The sequence below is a fragment of the Carettochelys insculpta genome, chromosome 27 (genome assembly GCF_033958435.1).
Source record: "Carettochelys insculpta isolate YL-2023 chromosome 27, ASM3395843v1, whole genome shotgun sequence".
Classification (NCBI taxonomy): Eukaryota; Metazoa; Chordata; order Testudines; family Carettochelyidae; genus Carettochelys; species Carettochelys insculpta.
The window spans coordinates 14,310,573-14,330,431 of record NC_134163.1 but is presented as its reverse complement, the minus strand read 5'-3'; the positions used below and the strand labels follow the sequence as shown (position 1 = coordinate 14,330,431).

The following is a 19,859-nucleotide window of genomic DNA, read 5'->3' as shown; positions in this document are numbered from 1 at the left end:
TTGCTTCACAAAGCAGAACAGAGGATGGCGGAGGGACCCAGCCGCAGCTCAGATCCCTGCACAGACAGGCTGGGAAGCCCGTTTCTGAGCGAAGAGCTGGACACAGAGATTTATTTTTTGAAAACGCTACTTTGGGGAAGACTAGGAAAAAAAGCCCCCAGCCTCCCACCACGCGAAAGGGAGAGCTACCAGGCGAGACAAGCTGCAGCGGCGACAAGGCTCGCTCAGGGGCAGCCCCGTCTGTTGTGACGGCGCAGACCCCAGCTGCCAGCGGACCTTCTGCCCTGTGCAGCTCCCCAGAGAAAATCCAGACCACGAGCAGACAGGAACAGGTCCGTTTAAAAGTCCCCCACCCCCGCCTGCCAGCTGGTCAGCGCATGGCATCAGAGGATGATTCCTGGTGCCACAGACACTGAAAACCCTCCTGTGTTCTCATGTGCCGGAGGCCCCGGGCCAATCGCAGCAGCGAGGAGACAAATTCACATTTCGGCGATTAAAAATACCCCCTGGCAGGGAGGCAGCCCCCCCCCCCCGGCCCCAGACCCCCCCCCATGGTCCAGGGAGCCCCCCCCACCCACAGCCAAGCGGCCCAAGTGCAATCTAAAACTCCCTCTTCTCTAGGGAGTTCAGTTCCACAGCAGCAAGTTCCCACCCTGCCTCCAGCGACGAATGAGTCCGAGACTCCGCCTGGGTCAGAGCGCCATTATCCCAGTGCCCCTCTGCAGGCCGGACGCCTCCCCAGCTCACCACTCGCAGCCGCCCGATGGGAGCAGGGCCGGGCAGCGTTCTCACTGCCCAATCTGGAGGTCTGCAGGACGCAGCTGCCGCTCGCCTTCCGCCAGGAAGATCTGCATAGCCCTGTGCAGCATGTGAATGCCCAGGCACCGGCGACGCCTCATAGGCCAGCTGGCCACCACGCCGTAGTAATTCCCCTTTTTCTGGTTGGTGAGCATCTTTAACCCTGGCAGGGGAAGGGGAAGCCTGCTCACTACAGCCACCTGCAGTAAGTCGAGGCACACAGCTTGATCTCTCCCTACCCCTCAGCATAATCACCCCCCACCCTGTGCCAGCCGTGTGAAGTTCCCCTGGGGCTGCCCCATGGGAGGCGTGTGTCCAAGCAGTCACAGCTGCACGTGTCAGGAGTAAGTTTAGCTCAGCTGCAGCCCCACCCCCCTGCGCCCACTGCCACAGGGGCAGGGACCTCGCTCCCCTGGCACAGGGGAATCTCTCCAGCAGAGCCTGGGGTGGGGCCCTCCTAGAGCTGCTGCTGCAATCGAATCCAGAGACAGGAAACGGCAACCCCGATGCTGCTAAACCTGCTTTACGGTAGCAGCAATTCCTCCCCAGCCAAGAGCGCACCCCATCCGCCCCAGGCTCTGCCCCCCACAAACCCTGGACCTCAGAGGATGGAAGCCTAGCTCGGGGTGTACAGACTACAGTTCTCACCAGCTCAACAACTTCCAAGTGCTTTGTAAACAAGGCAGCCCACCCTCCCGACCCACTAGGGGATCAGTCATCATCACCATCCCTATTTCACAGATGTGGAAACGGAGGCACAGAACTTGGCAGCAACTTCCTCAGGGTGATGGAGGGGAGGATTCAATTTCAGAGCCATAAATGGAACCCCAAAGTCGGGGGCTCAGCACCCAGCCGCTTCTCCCCTAAACCACATCACTGTGTCGTCACAGAGGGGAGAGTTAAATGGGGGGGTGTCTTTTAAGGGTCTCTGGGGGGAGGCTTGTGTGAACCTAGAGCAATACCACTTGCTACAGCCTTACCAATGGCATCCACCATGCAGGCCTCCCGCGTGTAAGCTTCCACTGGGATGGTGTTCTGGAAGCAGTGCATGGAGATGACGCCCTGGCCGCCTGCCCAGATCTCCAGGATGTGCTGGACTTTGGCGCATGCCTGTGAGGGACAGAGACAGCCGTGACCACAAACCTGCTTACCTGGGGGCTTTCCAACCTTTAGCCACAGGCAGACCTCTAAACACTTCCAGGGGAGGTGTGGACCCCTTTGGAGATCTTAGACCCAGTCAGCAGAGCCGAGGATCTGCAGAGCACAGGCTGCAAACCACTGTTTTCAGACGGGGGAGTGAGGCACAGAGGACCGAGCTCTCTGGTCAGATAACCTGGGCAGTGGCCGTTCCCAGAGACCTTTAAGCCCAAGCTGTTTTATTCTTCCAGCTGGGTCTCAGGCCCCGTCTACATTGCAGGGCTTTTCAGAAATAACTTACGTCCCCGCTCTATTCCTGCAAAGTGCGTCCGCACCACAAGAGCCTCTCCCAATGGAGCCCTCACGCCAGCGAGCCCGATTCCCAAGTCAGAGCAATGATGGGCCGCCTCCCTAAGGCGGATTAAGTCGTAATGACCTCGGGTGAGTGCACACGGAGTCAATAACGAAACCGAAAGGGAAAACCGTTTGTTTGGGTGCTGTTCCTATTTCAGATTCAATGCTCTGTTAGCCCAGAACAACAGGCTTTGCAGTGTGGATGCAAGGGGCTTCTTCCTGGGAAAAGGGATTTTTCTGCAAACCCCCCCTGCGTAGACGAGCCCTCTGGCAGCAGTGGCGAGTTTGCTGGTTTGCTGTCACCCGGCAGGTTCTTGGTCACACTGCAGGGGTTGGGAGCTGCACACAAGTGAGAGCAAACAAACCCCCCAAAGCCCCTCACTGACCTGACCCCTATGTTAGAAGGCAGAGCATGAAAAAGAGCCACACTCCTCTCACTCCAGCCCCAGGGTCGGGGGATGCTCCGGGCTTATCAGGGCTAGATTTACTCTTCTGAGGGGCTGGAGCTAGCAGACTTTGTGGGGCCCCTTCAGCTCCGGGATGGGGCCAAAACTGAGGGGTTCAGTGTGAGGGAGGAGGCAGCTGAGGAACAGGCTGAGGGTTGGGGTCCTGAGTGGGGGTGGGGTGCAGGAGTGGGCTGGGGTGGAGGTTCTGGGCAGGAAGAGGAGTGGGGTGGAGGTGCAGGGGATTGGGGTGCCAGCCTGGTATGGCTCCTGGGTGCTCTGGAGGGACAAGCCATCAGCTGGTAACAGCTACACCCCACTTCCAGCCTTAGCAGGATTCAAAAGGCAAACACCGAGGATAAAGGAGCCCCCGAGATGCACAGGGGACTAAACTGCTGTCTGGCCCACGTAAATCAGCCAGCTCCAGCTTCACGCCAGTCCCACTGGCCGTCCTGCGGGCTTCAAACCTCAGGCGGAGCAGAAAAGTCTAGACCAGTCGGTCTCAACCAGGGATATGCACAGCCCCGGGGAAAAGTTCTGCAGCAGCCTCTGGTGCACTCGATCCCCTGCTGTTCCCAGGGTGGGACACTGTGGGCCAGGTACAGCAGCCTGCGGTGCTGCTTTTGGGGAACGACCAGCTGCAGCTGGACCCTCCACGGTGCCACTTCTCTGGGGGCGCCGTTCCCGGCACAGGAATCCCTTCTCCCACCGGAACCCAGAGCTCTTCTCGGTGGGTTAGTTGCCTTGTCTGACAACAGGCTGCCGGAGAAGCACTAGCAAAGTTGGTACAAACACAGCGACTTGTTTCTGCAGCTCACTGGACTGTGCACAAAACTAAGTACAACAGCCAGAGCCACACCTGTCATTCTGTGGCAGAAACCGTGCCGGGCCACTGCCGTACGGGCACGTCCGACCGGGTGGGCAAGCCGGGTTTGAACCTGGGGTACGCCAGGCAACTCAGACTCCTGAAGGGCCCGTCCAGAAAGGCTGAGAGTCTCTGGTGAGCCCTATCGCCCCCTACTGGCAGGTAACTGTACGACTTCCCCACCCCCTTACCTGCTTCTTCCTGGCCCTGTAGTGAGCGAGGGCCTCGTAGAGGTGGCTGTAGGGCCGGGAGCGTTTCCCTTTGCCCACGTAGAAGACGGCCCTGATGAAGGTCTGGAAGCAGTCAGCCTGGCTCAGGCGGTGGCAGCGGAAAGGTAAGTTCTGAGTCACCCTGCAGCAGATTTGGTTTCGTTGGCTGCGTCTTACACCCCCCTCCCCACAGCAGAGGCTGCCCCCCTCTGCCCCGGGCATCTCACTGGCTTCTGTACATCGATGTGAGCTCAGGCCCCCCAGTCCCCAGGGGTGATGGGCGACAGGCACTCAGCGGGGTGGGGGGCGCCAGCCATGTGACATCCCCGCCCGTCGTGATTCCTCCTTGCAACACCCGGAGCCTGGGGGAGGGCCAGGACAAAACCCCCGTCTCACCCAGGCCCCGCACCTTTCCCACCCCTCTTCTGCCGCGCCCCCCCCCCGAGCTGGGAGCCAGGGGGAGGGCTGACCCCTGCTGCAGGCCCCAGCCCCCCACCCCCGTTAGTCCCCTCCGCTAGTGCTTGGGAGCACCGCCCCTCCTGATCACACGCCCCTTATGTCCCTCTGGAAATCCTGGCCCGTGGGCATCAGTTCCCCACTGCTCCCAGCACGGCTTAACCGACCCGCCCCCGCAGGTCCTGCAGGGATACAAGGCCTAGTGTGGATGCTCCCAGCCCAGCAGCCAGGCAGAAGAGAGAGTTCTCCTAGTGGACTGTCCCCAGGAGAAGGCAGTTTTGAGGCAGGTTGGACATGGACCCTGCAAAGCTCGTCCCTGTCCCTTCGAAGGGAAGGGGGACGCTGCCTGGAGCTCAGCTGAGAGAGGCAGCTGGCACAAGAGACCTGGGAGGAGAGACCGTACCTGGGGTCCAACAGCAGGTAGTTAAAGCTGGACTTGAGCAGGCCCTCCCTCCACTTCCGGCTCTTGTCGGGCTGGTCGAACTGCCTGGAGAGAGCCATTTCGTCGGCCGTGCAGTCGGGGATCTGAAAGGTCTCGAGCACAGCGGCCAGCTCAGGGCTGTGTCCTGCGTCGGTGCGAGAAGCAGGCGGTTTCACACGCGGGGAGGGGAGGAAAGGCACAGCTGGATTAGTAACAGCCAGGTGAGCCAGAGGTATCTGGGCACCGGCGCGTAACGTGTACACGCCAGGCAGCGATCAGCTGTCGTCTCTTCCCAAGACGCCACAAGGGCGGAAATCTAGCGACTGCAGTGCTTTGGGCTGGGGGAACGTGCAGAGCAGGTACAGAGGCTCTGGATCCAGAAGGAAGGGGAGAGAGGAAAAGAGCCCAACCCCTTAACTGGCCCTTCCCAGGGAGGTCTGCCGCCCCTGCGAATATCAAAGGGGGGAAATTGTCCTTGTGATGTGTAAACCCATTGGGATCTCGCCCTCCTTCCTCTCCCTCGCCCTTACTCTTTAATTTCAGTATTTAGCCAGTTCCCGGGTTCTCTCTCAGCTCTGCTCCAGCATCTGAGGAGTGGGTCTTTCCGCCGAAAGCTCCTCACCTAACCAATCAATCGTCAGTCTTTAAGGTGCGACAGGACAGCTTGATTTGTTGTAAAACTGGTGCAGCCCCTGCGCTGACCCTGACTGCAGCCAGCCAGGGCCTTATTTCAGGCTCCCAAGCCACGTTAGCTTAACAAATGCACCCGGCTTCGAAGGCCTTTACCTGCGCTTCTCTGAATCGGTTTAAGCAGGTGCAGCCTTCCCATGGTGACTTGGGCTAGATGCAGTGTCTCAAAGAGCTGCTGGGCTAGAAGTTGCCCCCCGCCCCACCTGTTCCCTGGAGGAGGTGGCTCACCTGCAGACCTCTTCTTGGCCTGGGCGCTCGGCTCCGTCATCAGCTGGTCAAGCAGCTGCAAGTAGAGCTTCCTCGTTTGGCTTGTCACGGGCCCGGGGTTCGCCCCCAGCTCTCTCAGCTTCCTAAGGAGGGCGTCGTCGGAGAGACACTGCCGCTGGGAGGGCGCCACCGGGGACTCGTGCGTTGGGGGCCGGTTCTCCTTGCTCCCCTGCCCCGCCAGCCTGCTCTGGTAGGCTCGCCAGTCGTAGATGATAGTGTCGTCGGAGCTCGTAGTGTCTGCGAGGACGGAGGCGTCATCTGTGCAGGGGACGTGCCGCTCGACCAGCGTGTAGCCTCGCTCCTCGTCTGTGTAGAGGAATTCCACCGGCTCCCGGGCGCCGAGCTTGGCCGGCCGGCCGCCAGGCGAAAGGGGAACGTCCTGGCTACATGCATCTGGCACGGGGCTCAGCTGCCCCGAGAGGTGGGCAGTGGCAGGCGCTGCCCCCGGGGGCCCCCTGGAGGACAGGCGACTGAAACTCACCCTGGAGGAGCCAGGCTGTCGCTTTGCATCCCGCCGAGGCTCCTCTGAGAGGCACACGCTGGGCACCTCTCCCCTGCGTTCGCCTCTCCCAGCATCCAGCCTGGCCTGGGAGAAGGCTGGGGCACCAAGGGGCCAGGCGAGAGCGACCTGCCCTGCTGGGTGTGTGCAGTCAGCCTCCCCATCCTCCGTCAGCCATGTGCTGCCCGATGCCGCGTGGTCCAAGCTGGGGGGCTGGGGGAGGCTGGGGTTGCAGGCAGCACTTGGCTCAACCTTCCCCTGGTTAATGCACGAGGCCTGAGCACCAGAGTCCCCCTCAGCGTTTAGTGGCACGGTGGGGCTGGCATCTCGGTAGCTGCTAGGACCTGGAGAGGACCCCGAGCTGCTGCTGCCTTTCGTGATCATTGCAGCCGCGTCCCGGCCAGTCGATTTTTCGGCTTCCCAACCAGATGCATTGTCACCAGCAACCCAGCTGCTCCCCGGGGCATTCTCTCCCCGAGAGGCGGCAGGGCCAGCTGGCGTCCAGGGCCTCCCCTCGGGGCTCCTAACTCTCCTGGGCCGCCGTGGTATCTCCAGCGTCGTATCGAAGAGCGAGGAGGAGGAGCAGCTGCTGTCCCGCGTGGCAGAGGTCAGGCGGCTCTTCGTTCGGGGGGTGACGTGGCAGGGCCCGGAGGGTGCCTGCAGCAGGGGGGAGCAGGAGGACTGGGTGTGAAACATGGCCTGCTGCTCATTCGAGTGAGAGAACGTGTCTTCAGGGGGACTGGCTGGCTGCTGGATCACTATGGTGTCGGCTTCACTGCTCAGGCTGGGAGGGTTCACCGACCCCCCATTGAACGGACTGTTGTTCTCGTCCTCCACGGCCCTGCCTGGCAGCCCTGTGTCCAGCACTCCACCCGCCGCCCTGCCTGGCAGCCCCATGTCCAGCGCTGCTACACCAGACCGCTCTGCAGAGAGACCCCCCTCCACAGTATCGGCTCTTCTTGCTGCCTCCCGGATACCAGCCCCTCCTGGCCTTGGAGCGGGACCACTGTCTGCAGAAAGGAGGCTCCCCTTCACTCTACTCTGCGCCTCCCAGTCGGCTTTAACCTGCCTGCAGTTCCCAGAGGGGGCAGCTTCCTCCAGGCCAGCCTCCTTGACCGCAAGATCAGCCAGAGACAGCCCATGGGGTTCCTGGGTGGACAAGACGTTTGAACCTCTGTCATTCTGCTCGCGAGGGATGCACTCTGCTGGGAACTCCTGGCCCGGCCTCGATGCCCCCGTGTCTTTGAGTGACTCCTGCGCAGCGCTGTGGGCACACAACTCCAAAGCTGGCTTCCCGGGGCCAGCCGAACCAGACCCAGCCCTGCTAACAGGGGAGGCTTCAAAATTAGCACAGAAGCAACGTCCTCCTGCGAGCGGTGCCCCGGAGACAGACAAGTGCTGCATGGCTGCTTCTACGGCAGAGGGCATTTCTATCAGCTCCTCGCAGCTGGCTATCAGCTGCTTTGCCACGTGCTCTTGGGAACTCCCACCTTTGCCGCTGGAATCAGCACTTTTGTCTCTGGCAGACAGAGAGCAGCAGCGTGGTCCCTCTCCACAGGTCCGGACGCCGTCCCCTCCCGACTCCCTGTGGTCAGAAGCTTCTGCAGCACTAACGTAACATTCGCTGTTGCAGCTGCCATATCGGCCGCTGCTGCTCTCGGAGCTTCCGCTAAGCGTCCGTCCGGCTGCGGAGGGCGCGTCCGAGCTGTCGGGTGTTCCAGCGAGGAACGTCGGCCCCATCACTGTCTTTTCCAAGTCGCTGATGGCTGTGGAGTTGGCCCAACAGAACAGGTACGCGTGGTCAGGGGACGTGACGTCCAACCCTTCCTCACCATTCACCTTCACTAGCATTTTGAGATCCAGGAAGTCACTGAGCTGGGACAGGTCCAGAGTCTCACTGGCATTGCCAGCCCTGGGGCTTTCCTTCTGGTCCTCATCCTTATGGAAGGGGAAGGGGAAGATTGTCGGTGACCCACAGAAACTGACACTTCTCCGGGCCAGCGCTGCATGGCATCGCTGCAGTTGAGAGACCAGGAGCTTCTCTGAAATGGATTCATCATGGCAAGGTGCTGGCCGGGCAGGCGGACTGAGACCGCTCTCTGTTGCGTCTTCACAGCCAGGGCCTGTTGGTGCCAAGCTACTCTCTGTCTCGGATGAAGGACAAACAGCAGCAGCATCCTCCAGAAGACCCTGTGCTAGACTCAGGTTTGAAGCTGGTTCTTGAGGCTCTAGACTGGCTAACAGCTGAGTGCTGGACAGTACTGGCTGCAGCAGGCCAGATTCCTGGGAACACTGAGGGTATGAATGGACACAAAAAGGCAATGGGGACAGAGCCAGTGAATGGCACGGATGGTCCTGGAGATCCCCTGGGATACACCTCAACTGGACACTGGCATCGGCAGCTGCTGCACTGTTAACGGTGACCCCCTGCCCTGCGTTACTGGGACTCCCGTCTGGCAGACACTTTTGGGTGCTGCTGAGCGGCCCCGGATCTTCGGAAAGTGTCACGGCGACACTGCTTTCCGTGCAGTCGTCCGTCAGCGTGGAAAAGAAGCTCTCGGCGTTTCTGCAGACTGCACAAGACAGAAGGGGACGCTCACTACTCAGCGTTCAGAAGAACAAAACGGCAAATATCAGCATATGTTGGCGCTTTTCAAGCGGTACTATCAAAACACACACAGCTGCTTCTCTGCAGTACTGACTAGCTGGCAAAGCAGACACTAAGGCCCCAGCACTCCTTGAAACGATTCCTGGCTCTGTCATGGACTCTGTGGGTGACTTTGTGTTACAAGGGGAGCACCCCACAGCAAGCTGTCTGACTTCGATTCTGAAGTCCTTTGAGATCAAATCAAAGCTTGGTACAAATCAAAAGGAGGCAGCGTGGTCGAATGAACACCACACGGGACCAGGGCTTGGGAAACCTGGGTTCTGTTCCTAGCCACTGCTGGGTGACCTTGGTGAAGTCATGGCTCCCCTAGACCTCAGTTTACGCATCTGTAAAATGGGGACAATACTGCTGCTCTCCTTTGTGAGGCTCTGAGACTGATGGAGAGTTCCTACAAGCTGGGTATTATCAGCGTCAAAGCAGTCCAGTCTGCTTTGGTTTTCCTCGACTGGAGATAAGTGAAAATGCTTGGGAGCAGTTTGTGCAGGTGGGTCAAGGTACTGATTGGGATCCAGAGGCTTCATATCTCAGTCACCCCAGGCACTGAACCTCTGTTAGCTGTTCAGTGCCTTGCTCGGTCAGTAGAGAGACCAAAGGGTGACTGCTGAGTGGCCATCTATAACACCAGGCGGAGGATGCTGGATGCCAGGCTTGTGGGGGGATTCTCTGCGAACGTGGGGCTTATTTCCACTGCTCCCTTGTCTCACACACCCAGGCAGAGTTCCTCTGGGCGGTGCCCATGGGCCCCCCAGACAGCTTGGAGGAGCAGCGGGTGCTGTCTGGGGTTCTCGGCTTGGTGCGCCACACTGGTTTCCTTGTTTTGCACCTCTGGCCTGTAACCCTGCCCCAGTATTCTCACCTGTTGCTCCCTGCAAACAGCTGGTGCCCAGGTCCAGTAGCTGGGGGAGGGGCCGTAGCAGCTTCCCAGCATCCAAATAGTGCTCACTACAGGGTCAAACAGCAAGTCACCTCGAACAAGTCTAAACCAGGTTATGGTCACATCTCTGGAATGTAGGTCGACTCTACACTCAACGGGACTTCCCCTTGCAGCAGTCACTAGGCATGTGCTTGTCCAGGCTGAACCTCTTTAATCCGGCGCTCTCTCGCCCGGCAAACTCCGTAATCCGGCACCATTTGAGTTTGCCAGGTAACCACTGATGATGGGTGTGGCCGAGTTTCCCGCAGTCCCATAAAGTGTTTGAAGACACCAGGCCTGGCCCTGTGTGTTCTGTGCTGTTATTTGGCTGTAATTTACCCCTCAATGTCTTCTCAGAGCCCAGTCAGCAGTGGCAGTGTTGGTAATGTGCTGGACGCTACTGACCTCCCATCGTCCGGCAAATTCTCTCGCCTGGCACCGGGCAGGTCCCGAGGTAGCCGGACGAGAGAGGTTCAACCTGCACATTTCACATCTGTTCTGTGAACCAACTAAACTATGCTGGAAAAAAAAGCCAAAAATAAAAGAAGACTCACAGCTGAGACAGAGCGTGGGAGGAAGTTTTCAAACAGCCAGCGGCCCAGAATCCAGAGCCTTTCACCAGCACTTACTGCAGGGAATGTGTTAAGCGTGTGGGTTTTTTGTTTTTGTTTTTTCCAAATAAAATCTTTGCATTTAAAAACCATGTCAATTTTGGCTTCAAACAGGCTTGTGGGGAGGTGATTCTCCGGGGGCTGCAGAAGCCCTTACACCTGAGAGCAGCCCAAGCCCAGCCCTCATTCAGAAACCCTCCCTGCACTCACATATGTGCTCGCTTGCGCCGTCGGCCTCCTCAGGGAGATACATGTGTCGGAAGCCCTGCAGGGTCTGCACACACATCTGGTTCCCCTCTTCCAGCGCCAGGTCGATTGCTCTGTTTCCATCCTGAAGTGCAAGGGCATAAAAAAAAAAAAAAAAAAAAAGGATCAAGCCCACACCACCTTCTCGCATTCCCCTTCTCCAAGGGAACGACTGCTGCGGAGCACCCAGCTGCACAGCTGCAAGACCGCATCTGGAGGCTCACCAAGCCTTTGGCTAGAAGGTTGCCCATTGGTCCAGTGGTGTCTATTGTTTCCAGAGACAAAGGGTCTCAAACTAAATGGGAAAAGGGATCTAGTGGCCCACGCAGAAGCTGTGTTTAAATGGTGCCTCTCGCTCCAAAGCATTAAGGGAGGAATCTTTCCATTCCTTCCCGAAAGGCAGCCACCTCTGAGGTGGAACGTGGTGGCCTTTAACCGTGCACAGCAACGCAGCAGGAAGGGAGGTGTAGAAGAACACCATCGCCGAGGGAAGCAAAAGGCTCACCCAAGGGTGAGTGAATATAGCTGGATCTTCCTGTTGTGAACAGAGCATGAGCTGTCCCCCTCACCTCCCTGTTGCATCCTCGCCAAGGCAGGGACCACGCCCTTATTTGTGCCTTGTACAGAAGCGGCAATTAAATAATAAACTGTGGCTTGTCTGGATCTGGCCCCCAAAGCTTGGGGCTCCCCTCCCCAGCATCCCACTGCAGCAGGGTGGGGGGTGGGGAGCCCCAAGCATTGTGGGCTGGGTCAGGCACCGCCCCAGACCCCCATCTCCTGAGGAGTAGAGTTTTTAAGGGCGAAAAGGACCACTATCATCAGCAAATCTGACCCCGGCATCACCTTGGCCAGAGAACCTCACCCAGTGAGTCCTGCATCAAGTCCACAAGTTGAGCGTGAGCAACCACGTGTCAGTTAGACAGATCCCGTACAGCAGATGAGACCATGAACGCCCCCCCCCCACGCCCGCACCCCTAATACACACTGGCCCCTGAGTCCGGTAACCAGGGCCCGGGGAAAAGAGCAACACTGAACTCACAATTGTACTAACCTGGTCTTCCAGATTTGGGTCCCCGCCATGTCTCAGCAGCAGCTTCAAGCATTTGTAACACCCCCAGGAAGCAGCTACGTGCAATGGCGTGAGCTCCTCTACCGACCTGAAACACACAGTGCCCCAGGCTTACACCAGAACAGCCACTGCGGGTCAGAGCAAAGCTCCATCTTGCCCAGCGTGTTGTCTTTCAACAGAGGCCAATGGCAGGGGCCCCAGAGGGAGTGAGCAGAATGGAGATTCATCAAGCGACCTCCCTCCTGACCTCCATGGCCAGCCTCTGACACACAGAGCTAGGGCCACCACTCCAACCTACCCTGGCCGATAGCCACTGATGGGCCTGACCTCCACAAATTCATCCAGTTCTTTTATGAACCCTGTTAAAGTCCCGATCGTCTCCACACCCGGGCCCCGACCCTGCGCTGCGTGAAAAGGAAAACTTCCATCCGTTAGTTTTAAACCTGCTTCCCTGTCACTTCTTTGGGTGACCCCCTAGTCTCTTTCATATTCAAATTCGGCACATTAACACGTGGTTTCAACCGGGATGCACATCTTCTGGGACATTGTAGGGGCTCTTTGGCACACTTGGCTTAATCTAATTCTTGTCTGATCTAATCCCCACTCCTCTGCTCTCTGATTTGCTCACCCTGATCATTTTTTTCTGATTTGTCCTCCTTGCTTTCTGTTTTTGGTTCTCTGTGCCTTAAATATTGCGCCTGTTCTGGTCTGGCTATGGGCTGAAGAAGTGGGTCTGTCCCACGAAAGCTCACCTAAGAAACTATTTTGTTAGTCTTTAAAGCGCTACTTGACTGCTTTTTGTTCTGATAGTGTATAGACTAGCACAGCTTCCTCTCTGTTACTAGTTCCTGTGTTATGGGAACAAAATAAATACCTTATCCTTATTCTCCTTCTCCAGCCAGGATTGTACTGACTTCTCTCATATCCCCCTTTAATCTCCTCTTTTCTTAGCTGAAAAGTCCCCATCTCTTTAAACTCTCTTCTTACGGCACCTGTTCCCAACACCTAATCATTTACACTCCACGCTTTTCCCGGCATGGGCCTTATGGAAAAAAAAAAAACCTCTCTAAACGCCATTGTATGTATTAAAACCCAGAGGAAACAGGAGAGGATACAGCACAAGGAGTAACACCCACTGACGGGTGTATATTTTGGTACATACCATCTTGCAACTCCTTCCAATCTTATTTGATAAAGGAAAAGACACAAACTTCATTTAATATTGTCTTGTCAGGGGTACAATGGATTCTAGAGAGGAAAGGACCGCGACCACTCTAGATATCAGTCTAGTAACATGGTAAGACGCACTAGTGTTTCTATATATATCCAAGGCTTGAATGAGCTCTCAGCTGACAGCTAGAGATGAACTAGGGGCAAAAGGCTCCATGACCAGACCGTAGTTACATGAACGCCCCTGTTCTGTTAGGTATCCAGCAGACAGAGCTGTACTGCCAAAGTGATTCGTTTTAGCTGGTGTTGGGTTACCGGCTGCAGGGCTTGAGGTGATTTCTTATTACATTGTTAACAGGAACTGCCCATATGGATGCCGAGTTGATCTTGCAGGACTGCACAAACTTCTTGAGCTATCTGTCATGACATATCTATGATGGGCAACCTAGGCCAGTGTGTGGGCCGAAGGAGTGGCCCTCCTTCATCTCGGTGGGCCATGAGATTCTCCTAACCAAGACAGTCTCCTAGGTTAGGGCAATTTTGCAAACTGCTCTTGCATAGCTAGAGTTTGCAGGCGGTGGCGAGTGAGTGCTTTGACTGGCTGCAGCGGGAGCACAAGGCTCTTAGAGTTGCGCGTGACCAGCTCACACCTCACTTCAGGTGCATGTCACTTTAGTAGTATCAGTAGAAAAAACCTCTGCAGACAGAAACTGGTGGAATCTGGCAACCCTGTGCACAGGCAGCAGTAACAAAACGCCCCATGGGTCATGCACAGAACCCCACTGGGCTGCATGTAACCTGTGAGCACCAGGGTCCCCAACACCGATATAAACCATAACAAGGTTGTGATCGTTTGTATTATTGCAGCTCTTCTAAGAAGCACGTAATTTGGTGGAGGTTTATTATTATTTGATAAGAGATTTGAATTTTGGTTTTTGTCTTCTTTTGCGTATGCAACTTCTAAAAGAGCAACAAACATTTAAAATAAGAGGCCCGTTTAAACCAGAGTTTCTAAAACAACTCACAGCTATCCCATGAGCGTTTGGAAAAATACACCGCTGGTCTATAGTTTCTGTTATTAAAACCAGATGCAATGTTACTTCTCCATTGCTATGATACATTATTAAGTTACTTCATTTTGTTTGTGCTGTATATGCTGCTTTTTTTTTTTTAATCTGCCAACAGTTTTTTTAAAGAAAATGTTCATAGGTGTTTTGCATAAAGAATGTTATTGTTTGGTGTTCTGCGGTCTCAAAAAATTTAAGAAACACTGGTTAAGTCATTGTTCTGTGGCAGAAATCCCTGAGACACACCCTGACAGCGAACGCAGCTCTAAACACAACGCCCTGGTTGAAAAGGAACAATCTTCCCTATCAAGAGTTCTCACAATTTAAAATTATTCTTCCCTGACTCAACTTCATATACATCTCCTCTTTTCAGCTACACAAAATAGGCAAAAAGTCACTCTAGCATCCTTCACTCCAACAGGTGATTCAACAGGACACAGCACACCCAGATCTCACATATTTGCCACTCTGGAGCAGAGACTACATACTCCCTCATTGTCCTGCCTTTTCAGCAGGTGAGAAAGAAAGCCACTTAATTTATGCTGAATGCACCTGTGTCCAACTTGTCAGGTTCAATGCTCTCAGATGGCACCTTGACCAAGGCTCTCCCATTCCTCAGCACAGTGTGATAGTCTACTGAACAGAGAATCTTTCATTTTGTGCTTTGAAATCACTTAGACAGACAGACATGAGGAAAAACAGAAGGAGTTAACTAATCCAGGATCACAGTTCTGGGGGAGATTTTCTAATGATTCAACCACAAAACTAGGGGTCAGGACTTTTGGGTTCCTTCCCCAGCTTTGCTGGTACAGGCTGAACCTCTCTAGTCTGGCACCCTCGGGACCTGACTGGTGGTGAATGAAAGAATTTGCAGGACCACAGAAAGTCAATATTGTTTAGCATCATTAGCAACACGTCCTCTGCTTACCTGGCTCTGAGAAGACATTTAGTGTAAATTACAGTTAAATAACCGCACAGAACACTGAGAGCCAGGCCTGGTGGCTGGAAACAAACTTTATGGGACCATGGAAAACTTGGCCACACCCATAATAAGTGGCTGTCTGGCTAACTCAGATCATGCTGGATTATGGATGTTGCCAGATGAGAGAGTGCCAGATGAGAGAGGTTCCACCTGTAGTTTAGCGTATAACCTGGGGCGAGTTACTTCACCTCTCAGTTCTCCTATCTGAACAAAGACACCACTTTGCCCTAGAAAGGCAGAAGGGTTAATTCATTAATGTTTGAAGTGCACAAAGTATTCACCGGGCTTCATCTGCTCATCCCAGCACCCCACACCCTGCCCCCCCCCAAAAGAAAAAGATTACCTGGCATTTGGGTTTCCACCGTACTGAAGAATCAGCTTCAGACAACGAACCCCACTTTCCCTTTCTTTGCCAGCGGCCAGGTGGATTGGTGCAATTCCTTCTGGCAGAATGAGGTTAGGGTCTGCGCCCTGCTTCAGGAGTGCTTCCACAAGCCTTGGAGGGCACAATGGGACATCAGGTCACATGCCACCCCCCTGGGATAACCACACAGCCTGACTTGACTGGGACCATTCAACATGGGGCTGGAAGCTCTGTGGGGCAGGGACAAGGGGTTTCAAAGTTCTACGAGAGTCAGTCCACCGTGTGAGCATCAGCAGCAATGCTGCAGATTTGTCAGTTCAGGGAAGTCTATCATCTGATGCACATGGTGGGCTCGAACATGCGTAACTCCGGCATCTAAAGATGCAGCTTTCAACTGAGGTTACGCTGCTGCTAAGAGTCTCTCTTTGTCCCCTAACAATGTGACAACAGCCATGCTGGGTCAGACCAAAGGTCCATACAGCCCAGTGTCCCCTCTGCCAACAGCGGCCAGTGCCAGATGCCCCAGAGGAATGAACAGAACTGGGTATCATCAAGTGATCCCCATTTCCAGCAGACAGACAGGCCAGGGACACCATCCCACCCATCCTGGCTAATGGCCACTGATGGATCTATTCTCCATGAATTCATCCAGTTCTTTTTTGACCCTGTTAAAGTCCTGGACTTCACAACCTCCCCTGGCGAGGAGTTCCACAGACTGCCTGCATGTTGTGTGGAATACTTCCTTTTGTTTGTTTGAAACCTGCCACTCACTGATGTCATTGAGGACCCCTAGTTCCTAGGTTATGGGAACAAGTAAATAACTTTTACTTTCTTTAAACTCTCATATTTTTATAGACCTATCCTACTCCCCACCACCACAGTCTCTTCGTTTCTAAGATAAGAAGTCGCAGGCTTTTTAATCTCGCCTTATAAGGCAGTTCTTCCGACCCCCGTAATTGTTCTGGTCCCCTTTTCTGAACTTTTCCCAGTGCCAAGATATCTTTCTTTGAAATGAGGGGACCACAGCTACGTGCAGTATTCAAGATGGGGGTGTACCACGGAGTTAGTCTCTATCCCCCATTGTTTTTTCTCCAAACTCGTGCTGGTTTGGGACTGGAATTTCAGTAGTTCCCAACCTTTGCACTGGAGTGAACCCCCAATTGCCCCCCCAAACCATTCGCGGGCCTCCATCAAAGCCAATTCTAGCCACTACGCACCCTTCATTCAACGAAAAACGAAGCCACAACACTGATTTTCAGACGGCAGTTCACAACACTATTGGAAGAGATTTAATTTAAGAATAAGAATCGCTTGTCACTTTGCAATTTATTTAAAGCTTATTTGCTATGATTGTTAGTAGTTATGTTTTAGTCTTTTCATGAACCTCCTGCAATATCCACACGGATCCCAAATTGGAAATGATGCCCTGGAGGAGGTCATGCTCCATAACACTCTCTCCCTTTTAAAAATCCATTTCTGGGTTTTGTGCTGCTGAGCCAGCTGTGGTATTGGAGCAGCTGCAGTATAAAATCTATAGCCATTGCAAAGGTCCTGCTGGACTTCACTGAAGCTCTCGGACATCGCCTGTTCTGGGATACAATCAGCACGGGCTGTGTTGTGCACACTTAAAATGTTGTTTGTTTTTCTTAATTGCTTTGGGTCAGGTTTTCCACCCTTGGATTGTTTGTGTCTTGGGGAATGGGGAGATGGAGGCGTGATTCTTACAGGGGAATGCACTTACTGGAGAGAACAAGAAGTCCTGTGGCCCCTTATAGGCTGACTGATATTTTGGAGCATCAGCTTTCATGGGCAAAGACCCGCTGCATTTGACAAAGTGGGTCTTTGTCCACAAAATCCCATGCTCCAAAATATCCATTAGTCTATCAGGTGCCACAGGACTTCTTGTGGTTTTTGAAGATACAGACTATCTCAGCTACCTCTCTGATACCTACTGAAGAAGTGGTTTTGGCAGCAGTTTATTACGACAATACAGTAAACTCTTTCATATCCAGCAGCCCCCGGACTGGGAGGTTGCCAGGTAGGTATACCTCTCTATTATCCAGCATATTTGACTATCAATGCATAACACTACACAAAAACAAGATTAGATGTTAAGAGCAAACAAAAATGTATACAGAGCACTTTATTCACCAACAACACTAGTACTGTACCCTGTAAACTGACACTGGATTTGCTATATTTATTTGTATTTAATCTCATCATAGTGTATTTGTGGAAAACGTAACTAAAATTTACTTCTGGTTAAAATTCCGATTACTTGAGCATTCCGGATGACAGAATGCCGGATATGAAAGAGTTTCCTGTAATCTGTTTGTCCCTTTCTCATTCCTTTCATCGGGGGTGGGGACCAGGAGGGGGAAGTGATGTAAATCTGCTGCAAAACTTGCAGCAAATTCCCATCCCTCCAAACCCTGCACATAAGGAGCATTCATCAGTAGCTGTCACACATCACAATCTTCTGTCGCTTCTGGCTGCTGGCTTTCCAGAAGCAGCCCCTTGTGCAATGTGGCTAGCTTTACCACGCATGGCAAAGTCGGCTTCCTGTTTCTCAGGATTACTTGATTAACCTGGGGAAAGGCAAAGGCTCCACCCCTTATTACTGACTTAAATCACACTGCTGCTGCTAACAAGTCCAGACATCTCTCCTTACAATCTGAGCTTAGATAGCTGGTTGTCTGGCAAAGTACAAGGGCTATTAAAATCCTCTAATTTCCACCATATAACCATCAGAGCAGTCACTCCCTCGCTGCACTTCAAACAGACACAGTCCTCTTAGGCAGGAACAACTTCCTTCTCAGTGCCTCAGTTTCTCCATTTATAAAATGGGGATGATAGTGACTTGCTTTGTGATCTACTCATGAAAAGCATCACACTTACCGCCTCTTAAACACCCTAAGGTGTGAAATAACCACAAATTATCCTTATACAACCAGCAAAGGCAAAACCAGCTACTTTCTTGGAAAGCATCATGCAAGTCTAATTAATTGCTTGGCATTGGAATTGCAATGACTACGAGGTACAATTTGCAAAAAGGTTTTAAATGGTATTGCACATGTTCAAGCAAAGTACTGCACAAATGGGAGGCGGCAACACACTGTTGTGTCCTTTGGCTCATACCAGGAGGCATATGCAGAGCCGCATAAGGTTACTATTGCCTATTAATATATGATCAGAAGTGTCTTATGTACTTGGACATATATGGAGACACAGCCTCTGCCCAAAAAGGTTAGTTTACCTGGAGAACTAGAGCCCTGCAACTCCACCGCTATCTGCAGGCATCTGCATCTGTGGATGTGAATACAACTATTCGCAGCTCATTGTTGCAGATACAAATTTTGTATCTAGAACCTGGTGAATCTGCAGCTATCCACACCCTCGGACATGCATTTCCATGGATCATTTTTGCTGCTGGGAGTACATATTTTGTCTACAACTAACACATGCTCAAGCAACAAGGCCAGAAGGGAGCCACTAATTAGTGAAGAATCCTTAATGCCCGGCTGTTTCTCTGCCCTGTTTTATTTAGGCTGCTTTTGACAGCAGGATGAGCACAGCAGCTGGCAGATTTACACATACACAAGCACCACAGGCCTGTATGCTTTGGTCATCCTCTCCCTGTGGGTCCAGTGCAAACTAGTGAGCAGCAGCCAAAAAATCAGCGCTGGGGGGTCAAAAGTTGTTAGCAAGTCCATTCACTGCAGTGAAGGAAGATCCACCCACCCCTGCCCCAGTAATGCAATGTGCATGGTGAGCATCCATTCCTCCAGTGCAGAGCCCCCCAGTATGCAGCGAGCTGCCTTTCTTTACATCCAGTAACCTACCTGCTGTCACCAAGGCAGCGAGCCCCTCCTTGCTTCAATGCCCATGCTAGACCCACAGCACAAGAGGCCCATTCCCTCAGTGCAGCAACCCCACACTGCATACTGAGCCTGCCTGCTGACTCTTTGTCAATGGAGTGATCTGTGATCACCCCTCCACTGCTACCTACAGCTTAACCCCCCATGCAAGGCATGCAGTGATTGCCTCCGAACTATGGCTTAACCCTTCCGTGCAGTGCATGCAGTGACTGCCTCCTACCTATGGCTTAACCTTTCCGTGTAGTGCATGCAGTGATTGCCTACCTATGGCTTAGCCCTCCTGTGCAGTGCATGCAGTGACTGCCTCCTACCTATGGCTTAGCCCTCCCGTGCAGTGAATGCAATGACTGCCTCCAACCTATGGCTTAGCCCTCCCGTGCAGTGAATGCAATGACTGCCTCCAACCTATGGCTTAGCCCTCCTGTGCAGTGCATGCAGTGACTGCCTCCAACCTATGGCTTAGCCCTCCTGTGCAGTGCATGCAGTGACTGCCTCCTACCTATGGCTTAGCCCCGCCCCCCTTGCAGTGTGCGCAGTACATGCAGTGACCTCCGCCACTGCAGCCCCCTGCTCCTCCTCCACTTACGGGGCCTCTTCGCTGTGCAGCGCCTCGCACAGCCGGGCGGCCAAGACCGCGGGCTCCGCGCGGCTCATGCCGGAGTCTCACGGGCGGGGTGGGGTGGGGGATGTCCGCTCCCCTCGGCGCATGCGCATTTGCTGCCGCCACCCCTCACCGCGCGGGGGACTCAGGG

At 54.0% G+C, this 19,859-nt stretch overlaps 1 protein-coding gene across 1 annotated transcript; it reads right to left on the bottom strand.

The window, feature by feature from the left end:
- Positions 1-669: 669 nt before the first annotated feature.
- Positions 670-19,784, bottom strand: ANKLE1 (ankyrin repeat and LEM domain containing 1). Its single transcript, XM_074977947.1, has 9 exons — positions 19,694-19,784; positions 15,209-15,361; positions 11,629-11,734; positions 10,542-10,662; positions 5,602-8,712; positions 4,666-4,828; positions 3,789-3,948; positions 1,779-1,908; positions 670-961 (listed from the first exon to the last, which is right to left on the bottom strand). Exons 1-9 carry the CDS (start codon positions 19,759-19,761, stop codon positions 789-791), a joined length of 4,185 nt encoding a protein of 1,394 aa, XP_074834048.1. The 5' UTR covers positions 19,762-19,784; the 3' UTR covers positions 670-788.
- Positions 19,785-19,859: the final 75 nt, after the last annotated feature.